This window comes from Cydia fagiglandana, chromosome Z (assembly GCF_963556715.1).
Source record: "Cydia fagiglandana chromosome Z, ilCydFagi1.1, whole genome shotgun sequence".
NCBI lineage: Eukaryota > Metazoa > Arthropoda > Insecta > Lepidoptera > Tortricidae > Cydia > Cydia fagiglandana.
In genome coordinates this window covers 38094518-38107480 of record NC_085959.1, presented here as the reverse complement: position 1 = coordinate 38107480, position 12963 = coordinate 38094518, and the positions used below count along the sequence as shown (strand labels likewise).

The following is a 12963-nucleotide window of genomic DNA, read 5'->3' as shown; positions in this document are numbered from 1 at the left end:
ACTAGTTTTTACCCAACTTAGAGTTGCCTGGAAGCAATTGCTCTTTCAACGATAACTGTCCGTTTTTTGCCCCCATTTACGTGTAATGTTTTTCACAGCTCATAATTTATGTAAGGTGTGCTATATGGAGCATTAGTATTTTCTATGCATTCCTGCAACCAAAAACTACTGTTTTTAAACCGCCACAAAAACATCAAGTCGCTACGTTTCCGTCCCAGCTGAGTCGACGCCGTTTTTTTACTGCAATAGATATGGAAACTTGCGTTAACATCACCCAAGCGCTATCCAATTGCGTCCGCCGTAAACACCAATGTAGATAACCTCAAAATGTTCGAGCTTAAGGGTCAGTTTACGCTGGTTTATCGCTAGCGACACAGTCGATAAGCGATAAGAATAGAGTTTTGGAGAGATCGCGGCGCGGCGCGCGCGCCGCCCGACTAGTTTTTAGTTTAGTTCGCCGCCGCTCGCCTTAGCGTGCGCACGTGTTGTGTCCTCATGGAACGAGGTAGTCGCATGTTTGTGCTAACCCAGTGAAGTGTTATGGAGGAGGTGCGAGTGGCCGACTGGCCCGAGGCGCCCGGCGCGCATGCATGGCTCCCGGCTTACGGTTTCCAGCATGAGATTGACAAAGACGACTATTTCGGCTCCAATGGTGAGTTGCCATTAGAGTTGGAATCGGGGCTTTGTCTGTGCTTTTGTGTACTAATTCCGTTTAGTGTCTAACGTTTCGATACCGATGCATGGTGTTGCAATTTGTGATGTGTTTTGTGCAGCGCACTCGGGTTCGGTTCGACGGTGCAACGCTTGCACAAAATAACAGTGTAACTTTTGTCGCGCTCGAGTGAATGTCCTAAAGTTTCACATGAAAGTTGAGTAAAAAGCGTGTGTTAAAGTGGCGGCTTTTATTAATTTACCTTTGACAGAATAACGTTTCGTTTCGTGTTTTACGGTGTGAAAGGTCGATAACCTGGCCCGAGTGTGGTTCTGCTGCAGTGCTACTTATGTAAGAGCTAAGCGATGCCTTTGCGATTTTTTAATTTGCCATAACTTTCGCAGACTCGTACCCTTGTTCCCACAATAATAAATTTCAACTTTGCCCTTTGCGAATAAGCTTTAGATTCGTTTGTCTACGAGCCGAGATCTTGCGAAAGTTATGCCGTTGTCCCGTTAGGGAGTTATTCTGATTTTCTCTGTTCGTGGATTGGAAACGAATTCGTTCGTGATGCGATGTGTTGATGCTAACTGTAAAATGCTACGGCGTTTGAATTTGGTTAAACCACATTAAAGAGGATCGCCTTAATAATTTCAGACACGATACACAATTGAGATCTCAATTTGCATCTAGTCTAATTTCAAAGAAACCATGTTTACCAACTTCTTAGGATACGTAAGATATTCATATTTATCAATTGTATAACTCGTAAAGTTTGCTATAACTATAAATTTGGCTTACCTACCTATGACTTACCTATTTATTACCTGCTAGGCCTATAATATCTTGAACAAGACGAACTGCTCGAAAGTCCTAGAGCAAGTAGTCTATCTCCAAGTAAATACACGCAGTCAGTTGTTGACAATGACTTGTCGCGCAAAAATCAATAGACAATTTCTGCAGGCTATGGTCCGCGTCAGTTGCAACTTGCAACTTTTCAACATTGCCCCAACTCGTCCAATGAAAAGGTCGTGCTGTGGAAAAGTCATACGTTTGAATTTCAAACATGAACTCCTAAATGTTTGGTGATAGGAAGGTTCATTCATTCATTCATTCATATCGAATGAATGAATGAACCAAAATAAAGTCATACGTTTGAATTTCGAACATGAACTCCTAAATGTTTGGTGATAGGAAGGTTCATTCATTCATTCTTTCATTTCGAATGAATGAATGAACCAAAATGAAGTCATACGTTTGAATTTCGAACATGAACTCCTAAATGTTTGGTGATAGGAACGTTACTGTCATCGAATATACTGAGCTCGTATCCTGTGTAAAGAAGGGTCTGTTTCCATAGCAGCTGATTGTGCACCTGCTGCCTACATAATATGTAAAGTTAGGGTGTTTTCTCGTATGGTTAGAGATCATTAATGTAAAAGCCATATGGCCCGATTCTAAAAACGCTTCTAAGAAGTCACAGCGATACGATACCGATCTACCAGTGCCAAAGGTGACGTTTTTAGTTGAAGAAATATCACTTTTGACACAGAGATGCAAAAGACGTACGTCCCGATTCGAAAAATGTAGTCACACCGATACCTATGATAACCGATCTGTCAGTGTTGAATGTGATGTTTATTTGGCTGAAGAAATGTCACTTTTACTTCTGACACTGACAGCTGATCTGGACCTATCGTATCGTTGTGACTGCTCATAAGCTTTGTTCGAATCAGGCCTCAGAGATCTAATCTAAATGTTACTCAAACGAGAATGGGGTTAGGTTAGGTTATTTAATGTATGTATCTCACGGTAGTTTTGTTACGTAAATAAAAATGAGAAATCTCTAGAATTCCTGGTAATAACTAACGTTAATTTTGCTGTTAACTAATTTTCTTCACGCTAATCGGAAGAAAATATAAATTCCTTACTATTTCTCCTCAGTAAAAAATCTTCATCAAGAAATTAATTATAAAATTGACTAAATTGAGCTATAAAATAACTCTTGCTTGGACTTCTTACCAAAATGGCGTCCATCATCGTTTTTATTAGGGTTCCGTGCCCAAAGGGTAAAAACGGGACCCTATTAGGTAGTAAGAACTCCACTGTCTGTCACCAGTTCTCCAGGCTGTATCTCATGAACCGTGGTAGCTACAGTTGAAATTTTCACTGATGATGCTGATGTGTTTCTGTTGCCGCTATAAACTACACTATACACTACCGGTATAAAACGCACTAAAAACAGAATGAAACAAATATTTAAGTGGGGCTCCCATACAACAAACGTGATACTGAACCCTTTGTGCGCGAGTCCGTCTCGCACTTGACCGATTTTTTAATACCTAATAGACGAAACCGCGGTAGGAATGGTGAAAGTGTGTTATTACGATTGAGCCATTGAACGTTATAATTATGTCTGTTTGCCTGTGAGATGATTATGATAAACATGAAATCGTGTAAGAAAAGCGTCCATTATCCATCCTCTCAATGGGTTAAATATATTCGGAAGACTTGTTTGAAGAAGGGGGTATGAAGGTCCCATTTTTCGGTGTTTCGATTATATCTCGGAAACTATGCATCTTAGCGACAATGGCTACGGCCGGGGACTTTTGATATGTTCACCTCCTAACTAGTCCAAACAAAGTTACGGAGTCATAAATTGTGTTCCTAGCATTTCCCTCTATACCTTTTTATTGTTTGGCCTATCAGGTAGTTTAGCATATGATGCGTTCTCGCGCGCGAGTCCATAGGTATACTTGAAGTCGCACTACATGTATGGTGTCGCGCGCGAGAAGGCAACTCATGCTTGACCGCCAGGTGAACGTTCGAATTGGTCTGTAACTCGTGTTTATAATAATAGTATTAAAGGTCATCTGCTTCCAGAAATATATACAGCCTTTGATTTGTAAATCAATGTATTCTGCTTTTCCAATTAATTAAACTTATATTATTTTAACAAAGAACCAGCCGTTACATCTCGATCATCTTTTTTTCTCTAGAATACCCGCCTGTTATTTTTTTATTAAAAATCAATTCTTACCTACATTTTATTTGTTTTATTTTTAAAGATCGCCAGTGTTGCTAACAGACGGCCATTCTGTTGTAGGAATGTCCCCATTCCGGTTAATGCTCGGCCATTCTACACAAGGCGTATGGCCTCATACAATTATTTTATATCTGTTAACAATCAAGAATTTATTTACAATAAACACGTTAACAAAACTAGTATTCCAAAATGTAACTTTAATCTTATACAATACATCATTAATAAGCATATAAAAAAACTAAAATGAAATAAAACTTTCTATGGCAATGTATCACTTTGATATAACATAACGTTCATTATGCAAGCAATTATTTCAGAAATTGCACTCAATTTAATCACACAATTCTTCAGCGTAGACGTCGCTTCTTTGCGAGTGTGCACGTCACCGTCGACGAGATCACGCACTCCTTCTTATGTGTACACGTCACCGTAGACGAGATCACACACTCCTTATGTGTACACGTCACCGTAGACGAGATCACACACTCCTTCTTATGTGTACACGTCACCGTAGACGAGATCACACACTCCTTATCTCATGTGTATCCGTCACCGTAGACAAGATCACACATACCTTCTTTGTTTTTAATGTGTATCCGTCACCGTAGACAAGATTACACATACCTTCTTTTTTTTAATGTGTGTCCGTCACCGTAGACAAGATCACACATACCTTCTTTGTTTTTAATGTGTATCCGTCACCGTAGACAAGATTACACATACCTTCTTTTTTTTTAATGTGTGTCCGTCACCGTAGACAAGATCACACATACCTTCTTTTTTTTTTATGTGTATCCGTCACCGTAGACAAGATCACACATTCCTTCTTACTCACGTCACCGTAGACGAGATCACACATTCCGTCTTATGTGTACACGTCGCCGTAGACGTGAGGACACACTCCAAACACTGAAAATAAACTCATGTCAGTTACAACTGGTAATACAATTAGTAGCAGACAACTAACAATTTCTTTTTCGTCACTTCTTCACTCAAAAGTAAATAATTATTTCATACCGAACAATAAAAATGAGGATAAGGTTATGATTCCACATTTAGCGTCAAACTTCTACTTTAATTTGCCTCACTAAACCTTTTTCATTTTCATTTTTAAATGTTGCGGCATTGATACAACTAGCATTTACTGCATAACAATTACAATTTATAGAATACCATAAAAACTCAGTCCCATTACTGTGTTTTTCCTCACAAGCTTGATAATAATTTACTTCAATTTTTAACACTCAAATAGAGAAATATTGTTGTTTATGGTGATCGGAATATAGACACTCTAAAAGATAATTCATCTACAAAGGAGCTATCAAGTATAATGAGAAGTTTTAACATGGCAATGCACATAAAAGCACCAACTAGGATTTATGTATTAATGTGTGCGTAATGCTAACTGACACCCACCAACTTGAATTATCAGATTATGACCTGTCACCTTAAACATTAATGAAATCAAGACTGGTACGACCTGGATTGAACTGAAAAGGATTTATTGTTGATTTAACATTCGAAAGTTTCATGATAGTATAAAGGCTCTGAGGCTCTCTTCTTTTGTGAAGTTATTAGCTCGAACAACGCTCAGGAAGCGTTTAATTATCCTGCGTCTTATTCAGACTTTTTTCGATCTGTGTTTTCCCATCATTATCATCATCATCATCATCGACAAAAGGGAATTAAGAGATTATCTGCCAAACAATAAACTCTTCAAAATTATGGTAAGATATTTAAAAAAGGTATACACAAATTGCAATAGCAAATATATATGTATCTTCTAATAATAATATATAAATGTAAAGCAACCTGGAATGTCATATACCCACGCAGGTACCAAATTTAGATCAGACAACAGATATAATTACTTTAAAAATGAATTATAAGATCTACCAATAATAATTAGTAAGATATAGGTAATGTACTATCCTACATTAATCATTTTATCGATTAAGTAATTTTAATAAGTTAACAACCAAACTAAATGTTGAGAATAGTCCATAATACGATGTTCTTAATGCCAACAGTAGTTGAGTAATAGTAAAACTTTTGGTATTGACGATATTTCAAGCGAACTAGTGAAGTTAAGTAGGTTATTTTTAAGCAGACCTCTTGCTCATGTACATTTATCCTTCAGTCAAGGCTTTTTCCCAGAACAGCTTAAAGCTTCGTTTGACGATCTTAAAGTAACGATCCCAATAATTACAGATCGTAGTTTTACAGTGTAATTACAGCACAATAGTGATTGTCCCAATAATATCAAAATTAATAGAAAAAGCTTTTTATTAACAAAAGACAATAATAACTTCCTTACTAAACATGATATTTTACACCCTGACCAATTTGGGTTCCGTAAAGGACTAAATCCAGAATTGGCTTATTTTGAATGTGTCAAATTTGTGACTCAAAACTTTAATAAGTCACCGATTATGGAAATTTTCCTCGACATGACAAAAGTATTTGACTTAATTGATCATGCCGAGCATCTCAATAAATTATATGCTAATGAAATTTAGAGGCCAGGCAAATGATTGACTTAAATCTTACTTAGCCAACAGAATGCAGTGTACGCAAATCAGTAAATTTGTTAAAACTAACAACCAAATTAATTACTAAAGTAGGTGCTACACTTATTTATTACTTAAGGGGGGAAGGGGATTTTTTTTCATTAATGATATTCAGATGGCGATACAACTATAATTTCAGTTAGTGGTCAAGATCAAAGTATGTATAAAACAGATATTTATAATGCCTTATCTGATACTAAATATTGGATAGAAAAATTAATAAGCTTCTTATTTAGCTCAGAAAACACAATTTATGCAATTCACTCATATGGAACAATACCTCGACAGCTCAACATTCATATAAATGACTATGCATTTCATAAAACAGGTAACATAAATTAAGTTCTTTGGTTTAAATTTCGATTCATTTTTAAATTGGAAGGACCATAACCACTCTGTCATAATGTTCAAGAATTGACCATTTCGTCTTGGCCTGCAAAAATTACGACTATCTGTTTCCTACGAAGCAGTCCTTATGGCTTATCACGGCTACGTCTCATCATACTTTAGCAAATGCTCCTATGGGGATCAGTTGTAAACCACTATTTAAATATTACTGTAAATCTGGCTTGTATGTATGTATATACTCAAAATCTGTAATTATCAAAAATCATATCCAAAACATTTCCAAGACCTTATGATATGTGCTCCGTCAACCCAAGAGCACAATATCTTACACCATCCACGCTGTATGACAGACATGCAGAAAAAATGCTTATATAAAGATATACAATAACTATACCTGTTCACATAATCACTTGGGGCCATAAGTTTAACAAACTTCCATTGGACTGGCTTCTAGATCACTGCTTTTATAATACTCGTAACATTACCTACTGATTATGTTGCTCATAAGGAGCGAACCAATTTTTTTTTTTTTTACTATTTGTAGGTACTCGCTGTGTGATATCTAAATGTTACTTTGTTTTAATTACTGTTGTCTATGATATACCTTGGTGGTATAGTTATTAAGTATACCTATTCTTTAATGTTCATTTATGTTTGCCATTTTGGCTCATGTACCTCGTAGTTTTATAAATGTAACTATGTTAATTTCTTATTAACGGTGTACTGCATGCTGCTTATAAACAGCTGAAGAAGGTGAAACGATTACACACTTAACCCAAGACACTTATTGTACCCTTTTTCTGCTAATAAATCATTTCTATTTGTACTCTCTTTTACTACTACGTTCGAACGTCTCATTTAACCTGTCAGCGTCATTTCGATAAGTAGTATGATGGGAAGATCATGAGTATTTTATTTTCCATTTTTGTATTATCGTTCGTAAGGCTACCCTGTGACAGCTTGAAGCGAAATCCAATGGAGAAATAAAAAGAAACATTATAGTGCTCATCAGCGTCATCAGCAGACTTATGATATCGGAACCAATCATACCGTCAATAACTAGATACATACATGTACCATTAACAAAACTTTACAGGACCTGATACTGGACCATACTGGGCATATCTATCCAAAAAAATAACAGTCTTCTAATTGTGGTCCACCGCATGTAATTTCCGAAAATCAAATTACATTCGTGAAGTTCGGTTTTAAGTACTTATGGTGCTAACATTCGTTCAAAATTGAGTAAAGCTATGCATTTTTATTCAGTATTTACGTCCTAATTTACATGGCGCTATAGGTTCAGCTTGTAAGTTAGTCTCTAATAACATATAAGGTGTACTAAGGTACTGGACTGGACAGCGCTCGTCCGCGACTACGTGACCCACAACCGCGACTAACAACTTCTCTATTCAACTGCAAGTGACACAAAGGAGCCAAGCAACGATTGCAATACAAGGAGCTACAAAAGACTTTTTATCGCCCGCTCAGAAGCCAAAGTGCAAATTGCAGCCGCCTACAACTCACTTAGAGCCACAACACCAGCTGCCCAACACGCATTATACGAGTAGCAGCAAAAACAGCTACTGTAAGTTAAAGCTATAGCTGAACCTCTTAACCAGTTTTATGTCACCTCAGCCTGGCTAAGCTAAGACTATGCAACCATTTTACAGCCATTCTATGTCTAAAGGTTATAAAGTAGGTGCTGAGTGTCGCCTGATTGTCTGCTGGGTTTGTATTTACACATTTGATCCTCAAAACAAACCTGATCGACTGATACATTAATTAAAAATTGTCATCCCCATTACTAAATTATTCATTGAAATATCAGCTTTATTGTGCAGACAAACGATGCAAGTTGTAATGAACTTACTGTATAAGATGTAACGTTAGTCTACCATACATTTCTATATTAATCAAGCTCACCGATCGCTGCATCACGGAAAACCCAAATAATGCTGATCCTCATTCACGTGTAATGGCCGTATATCACATGGGGTCAATTAACATTGGACCGGGCGTGAAAGCGAAAACAAGCGTTTCGTAAATTGCTAATATCTTGTAGTCTGCACTTGATATTTAGTGGGTAGTTTTCTTTTTAGCTTACTCGTAAATAATCTTACTAAAATCACTGAATGATATAAACAATCTATAATAGTCTATATACCTATCTTAAAACTTAGTCGTGTTTGTTATATTACAACACATAACTCGAGAACAGCTGACCCATTTTCATGGTTTTACTGTTTGATTTGTCTCCATCGGAATATCAGATAAACTATTTAAACAGTTAGAAATATTAGAACAAATTAAATTATTTTACTGAAAATATTTTAATTTGTTTTTATGTAGGCCTTGGTAACTTTCTCAGTATATGACATTTATTTCAGTTAATACCTATTAAAATAGACGTAAACAAAATTATAAAAGTAATTCATTGCCATAAGATTGCTCCTAGGGTAGTCCGACACGAAATTGTAGAAAATGATTGAGGGCGCCACTGCGCTTTAACAGACAACACATGATGCAACACGGGTCCATCCATCTCCTTTTGCCGCATAAGTTCGTCCTTCTTGTTGTTTGACGTTGACATATATAACTTTACATCGTAATTCAAACATGTACAATAGATAAATTTGATCATAAAATCACGTATTTCATTAATTGTACATCATCTCTGCGTGATTTATCAATATAAAATTATTTATTAAGAAATACTTTTCCAAAAATATCTTGAATTCAGATCACAATCCATCAACATGCAATTTCGGGCCAATCGCCTATAAAACATGTTTAATGTTATCTTCCGAGTTTAATTACATTTTGTTTTATTGAATTTGATGCTTACTATTTCTTTTCTTCATTTAATTAACTAAGTTGACACAGAAATATTTTAAAATAAAAATAATTATTTACACTATTAGTCGGTGCGAAGTTTGCCGGGTCAGCTATAAAAGCCGAAACTAAGTTCACCTGAAAGGTAGCACGAACAGTCGAACACGACATTCACTGACAACGACATACGAAGTCGCCGGGTCAGCTAGTTAAATCATATTGTGGTACTTTATGCTGATAAAAGAAATACTTACCCATAACACCATCATCATTATAAAATGAATACTTACTTTTAATAAAATCAGGATAGCCAAGGGGGAACCTTAAATGATTTTATAATAACATAATTATGTACCTATTGCAAAATGTACCAGTTATCTGTTTAAGTGAAGAAATCCCAAATCATTTGAGCCCATTTTACAGAAGTATTTACTGGATAAGAGTTACCGTTCACTGCAAGAGTTTTTTTTTTTTGGTGATCCTCCCGGAATAAACAGTACTTGAAACTGCATAATTATTAACTCTTTTTTTTTATACATAGTTTATTAAAATGTCTGTACAGTGTAGTTTATAAGGATAATACTTAATACTTATGTATAATTATGTAAAAGACAAATTGCTGTGCCCTTACAGGGTACTTAAGTCATATAACTATTGGCAATAAAATTGTTTGAAGTTGAAGTTAATCGCTTATCAAAAACGTCAATTCGTAAAATAGGTAACAAATATTAATCAGAAACACCTTTATTCCTTTATTTTTGTAATCTCAATACTTGTACCCTGTACAATGATTGTATATATTTTTTTATAATTTACTGGCACTACTTACATATGCCACTAATATTGTATTAGTGTATAGTTATTTTACACTACTCCAATATTATTTAATACAAGTGATATTCCTAATTGTAGGCGTGTAGTTGTTAAAATTTGTATGTAATCAAAATTAACACATACCTGAGGTTGTCTAAACGTTCTTACCACTTCGGATATATTAAAGGTCATCTGCTTCCAGAAATATATACAGCCTTTGATTTGTAAATCAATGTATTCTGCTTTTCCAATTAATTAAACTTATATTATTTTAACAAAGAACCAGCCGTTACATCTCGATCATCTTTTTTTCTCTAGAATACCCGCCTGTTATTTTTTTATTAAAAATCAATTCTTACCTACATTTTATTTGTTTTATTTTTAAAGATCGCCAGTGTTGCTAACAATAGGTATTGCAGGTAAGTGTACAAAGTAAGGTTATCCACCTTGATGGCAAGACTGCAAGGCCCAGCTGTATTATTAAGATGGCTGGAAAGCGTGCTGTGACGTCACGCCACTAATTACAAACATATCGCCAAGTTCAAGTATTCGCTTGCGATATGGCGCATTCAAGGCTACACACTAGAATAAAAAAACCGTGTACCTACTCTAGTGCGCAAAAAGAATCTTCTCATGCATGATGCAGGTGTAGGATTTATTAAGTTGTCATGTTCAATTTCGTTTTTGAGACTGTTGAGAGCAATCTCGGTGATGCAGTCATTGTGTCTCGCGATTGACTTCAGGACTTTTTATTACTCATTTAAGTTGTAACATGAACTACTGTAAACTGGCTTAAAAATTGAGAAAGGCAAAGACGGAATTGGCACTGGATTGTTGTTCGTAAATTACGATACTTATTAATTTATACCATCACAGTTTTCAAGCATATTAGGCGATACAAGCAAAGCATTTGAGTTAAAGATGCATAATACTATAGTTGGCTGTAGAGTGCCTAGTGCATTAGTAGCCCTGAGACTGAAGTTTAAGCTGCAACTTTTGACATATCCAACACAGCGTGCAGTTAACCCACAGTCCTACACGATGCGGCGAATTCCATTGCGACCATCGGCCACATTACTATGTATACTACTGCTGTGTTTTATATCAGTTACAGTAACATACAAAAATGTCCGTTTGATTGACCAATTAGTCATTCTGCATTTTGTACCAATCTTATACTAATATGACAAATCAGTTGTTTCAGTTGGAGGAATCTGTCATTTTAGTCAAAAAAAGTTATCGAAAAAAATGCAACAAGTTGACTAAAATTTGGTCAGGAATCAGGATCTTTATCAGTATCACACAGAGATATAAACTTTATACATTTTAGTTACAAGTAATAGGTAGCGAAGGAGATGCGTTAGAGACATTGCTTATAAGAAAACATTACACGTAACTGAGCGGCCGATCTTACTTTACGGGAACCAGTTGGGTAGCACCAACTACACAACGTCGTATGTCTCTGCGATTCACAAAATCACATATGACTATTTGAAAAGAATTCTTAAAATCCATTACCAAAAGGTCGTAAGTATTCGTGAGTTTCATTATGTTGTGACGTTTTAGATCTGGAGGTCTGTAAAGGTTACCCACGCTAGTGAAAGAAAGAATAGAGCACGTTGGCTTGTAGTGTAAAGAAGTGAGGTAAAGAACATTGAAAAGGGCAGATGAGGGAAGGATGGTCGTGATAAAAAGAAGGATGTAATAGCTTAATAGCAAACAGTTGTAACTGTGACTGTGCGCGGTCTATTAAGTTTACACTTCTACAGCTTTAAACAAGTACTCTATTACAGTGGAACCTGGATAATTGCAATCTCAAGTTTTTGTCAATTAACCGGGTTTTTCATTTACTTAAGCAGGTCGTGTCAATTAACGAGGTTCAAAAAATCGTTGTGTCAATTATAGAGGTTTTCATTAATAGAGGTTGCGTTCTGACAAATTTCTTTTATGGAGGTGCAAATGATCATTTAAAGTAGATTTACACGCTTACTTTCTGGATTTTTGGTCTATATATTGCTTCTGTCTATACTTGCACTTTTACACTACATTAATTACCACTTTATTTTCTTATCATTTGGGTTTAAAAAAATCCCTTGAATTGTAGAAGAAAGTTTTATTAGAATGTGAAAAGCATACTTTGTTTTTTAATGATCAAAACTATTTCACCTACTACAGGCTGTGATAGATACCCAATAAATAAATTAAATTCTGGGTGAAGATATAAATAAAATCAGAATTGCTATTAAAATATTGTTTCTACTGTCTACAACTACATTATTTCAATTACAGAGGTAATAAGTAAGACTCGTTTCAATAATAGAGGTAAAAACAAGAGCAAAAATAACGGTTTTTTTAGCACAGTGTCAATTATAGAGGTCTTAAGTTGCGATGTGGTCAATTACAGAGGCAAAATTACGAAAAGCACTATAATCTAAATTGCAATTATAGAGGTTCCAAAATTTCAATTATAGAGGCCTTTTAGTCTCAAGGGACCGGGACCGGACTTTTGATTGCAATTATTGAGGTTTTCCATTTATCCAGGTGCCAATTAACCAGGTTTCACTGTACCTACTTAAACATTGATAGAAGTTTTCTTTGTTATAATTGTACCTAATTATTGGTTAGAACTTGATTATGGTATACAATTTTTCATCTATTTCCTTCAAAAATGTCACAGAGTGGAGTTAATCGAAGACACA

At 35.6% G+C, this 12963-nt stretch overlaps 1 protein-coding gene across 1 annotated transcript in view; it reads left to right on the top strand.

Moving 5' to 3' along the window:
• Positions 1 to 450: 450 nt before the first annotated feature.
• The window catches only part of LOC134678646 (serine/arginine repetitive matrix protein 2), a 176201-nt gene continuing 163688 nt past the window's right edge, over positions 451 to 12963 (top strand). Inside the window, exon 1 of the mRNA XM_063537292.1 lies at positions 451 to 652. Coding sequence (XP_063393362.1) covers positions 541 to 652 — 112 coding nt within the window. The 5' untranslated portion in view covers positions 451 to 540. The remainder of the gene's footprint in view (positions 653 to 12963) is intronic.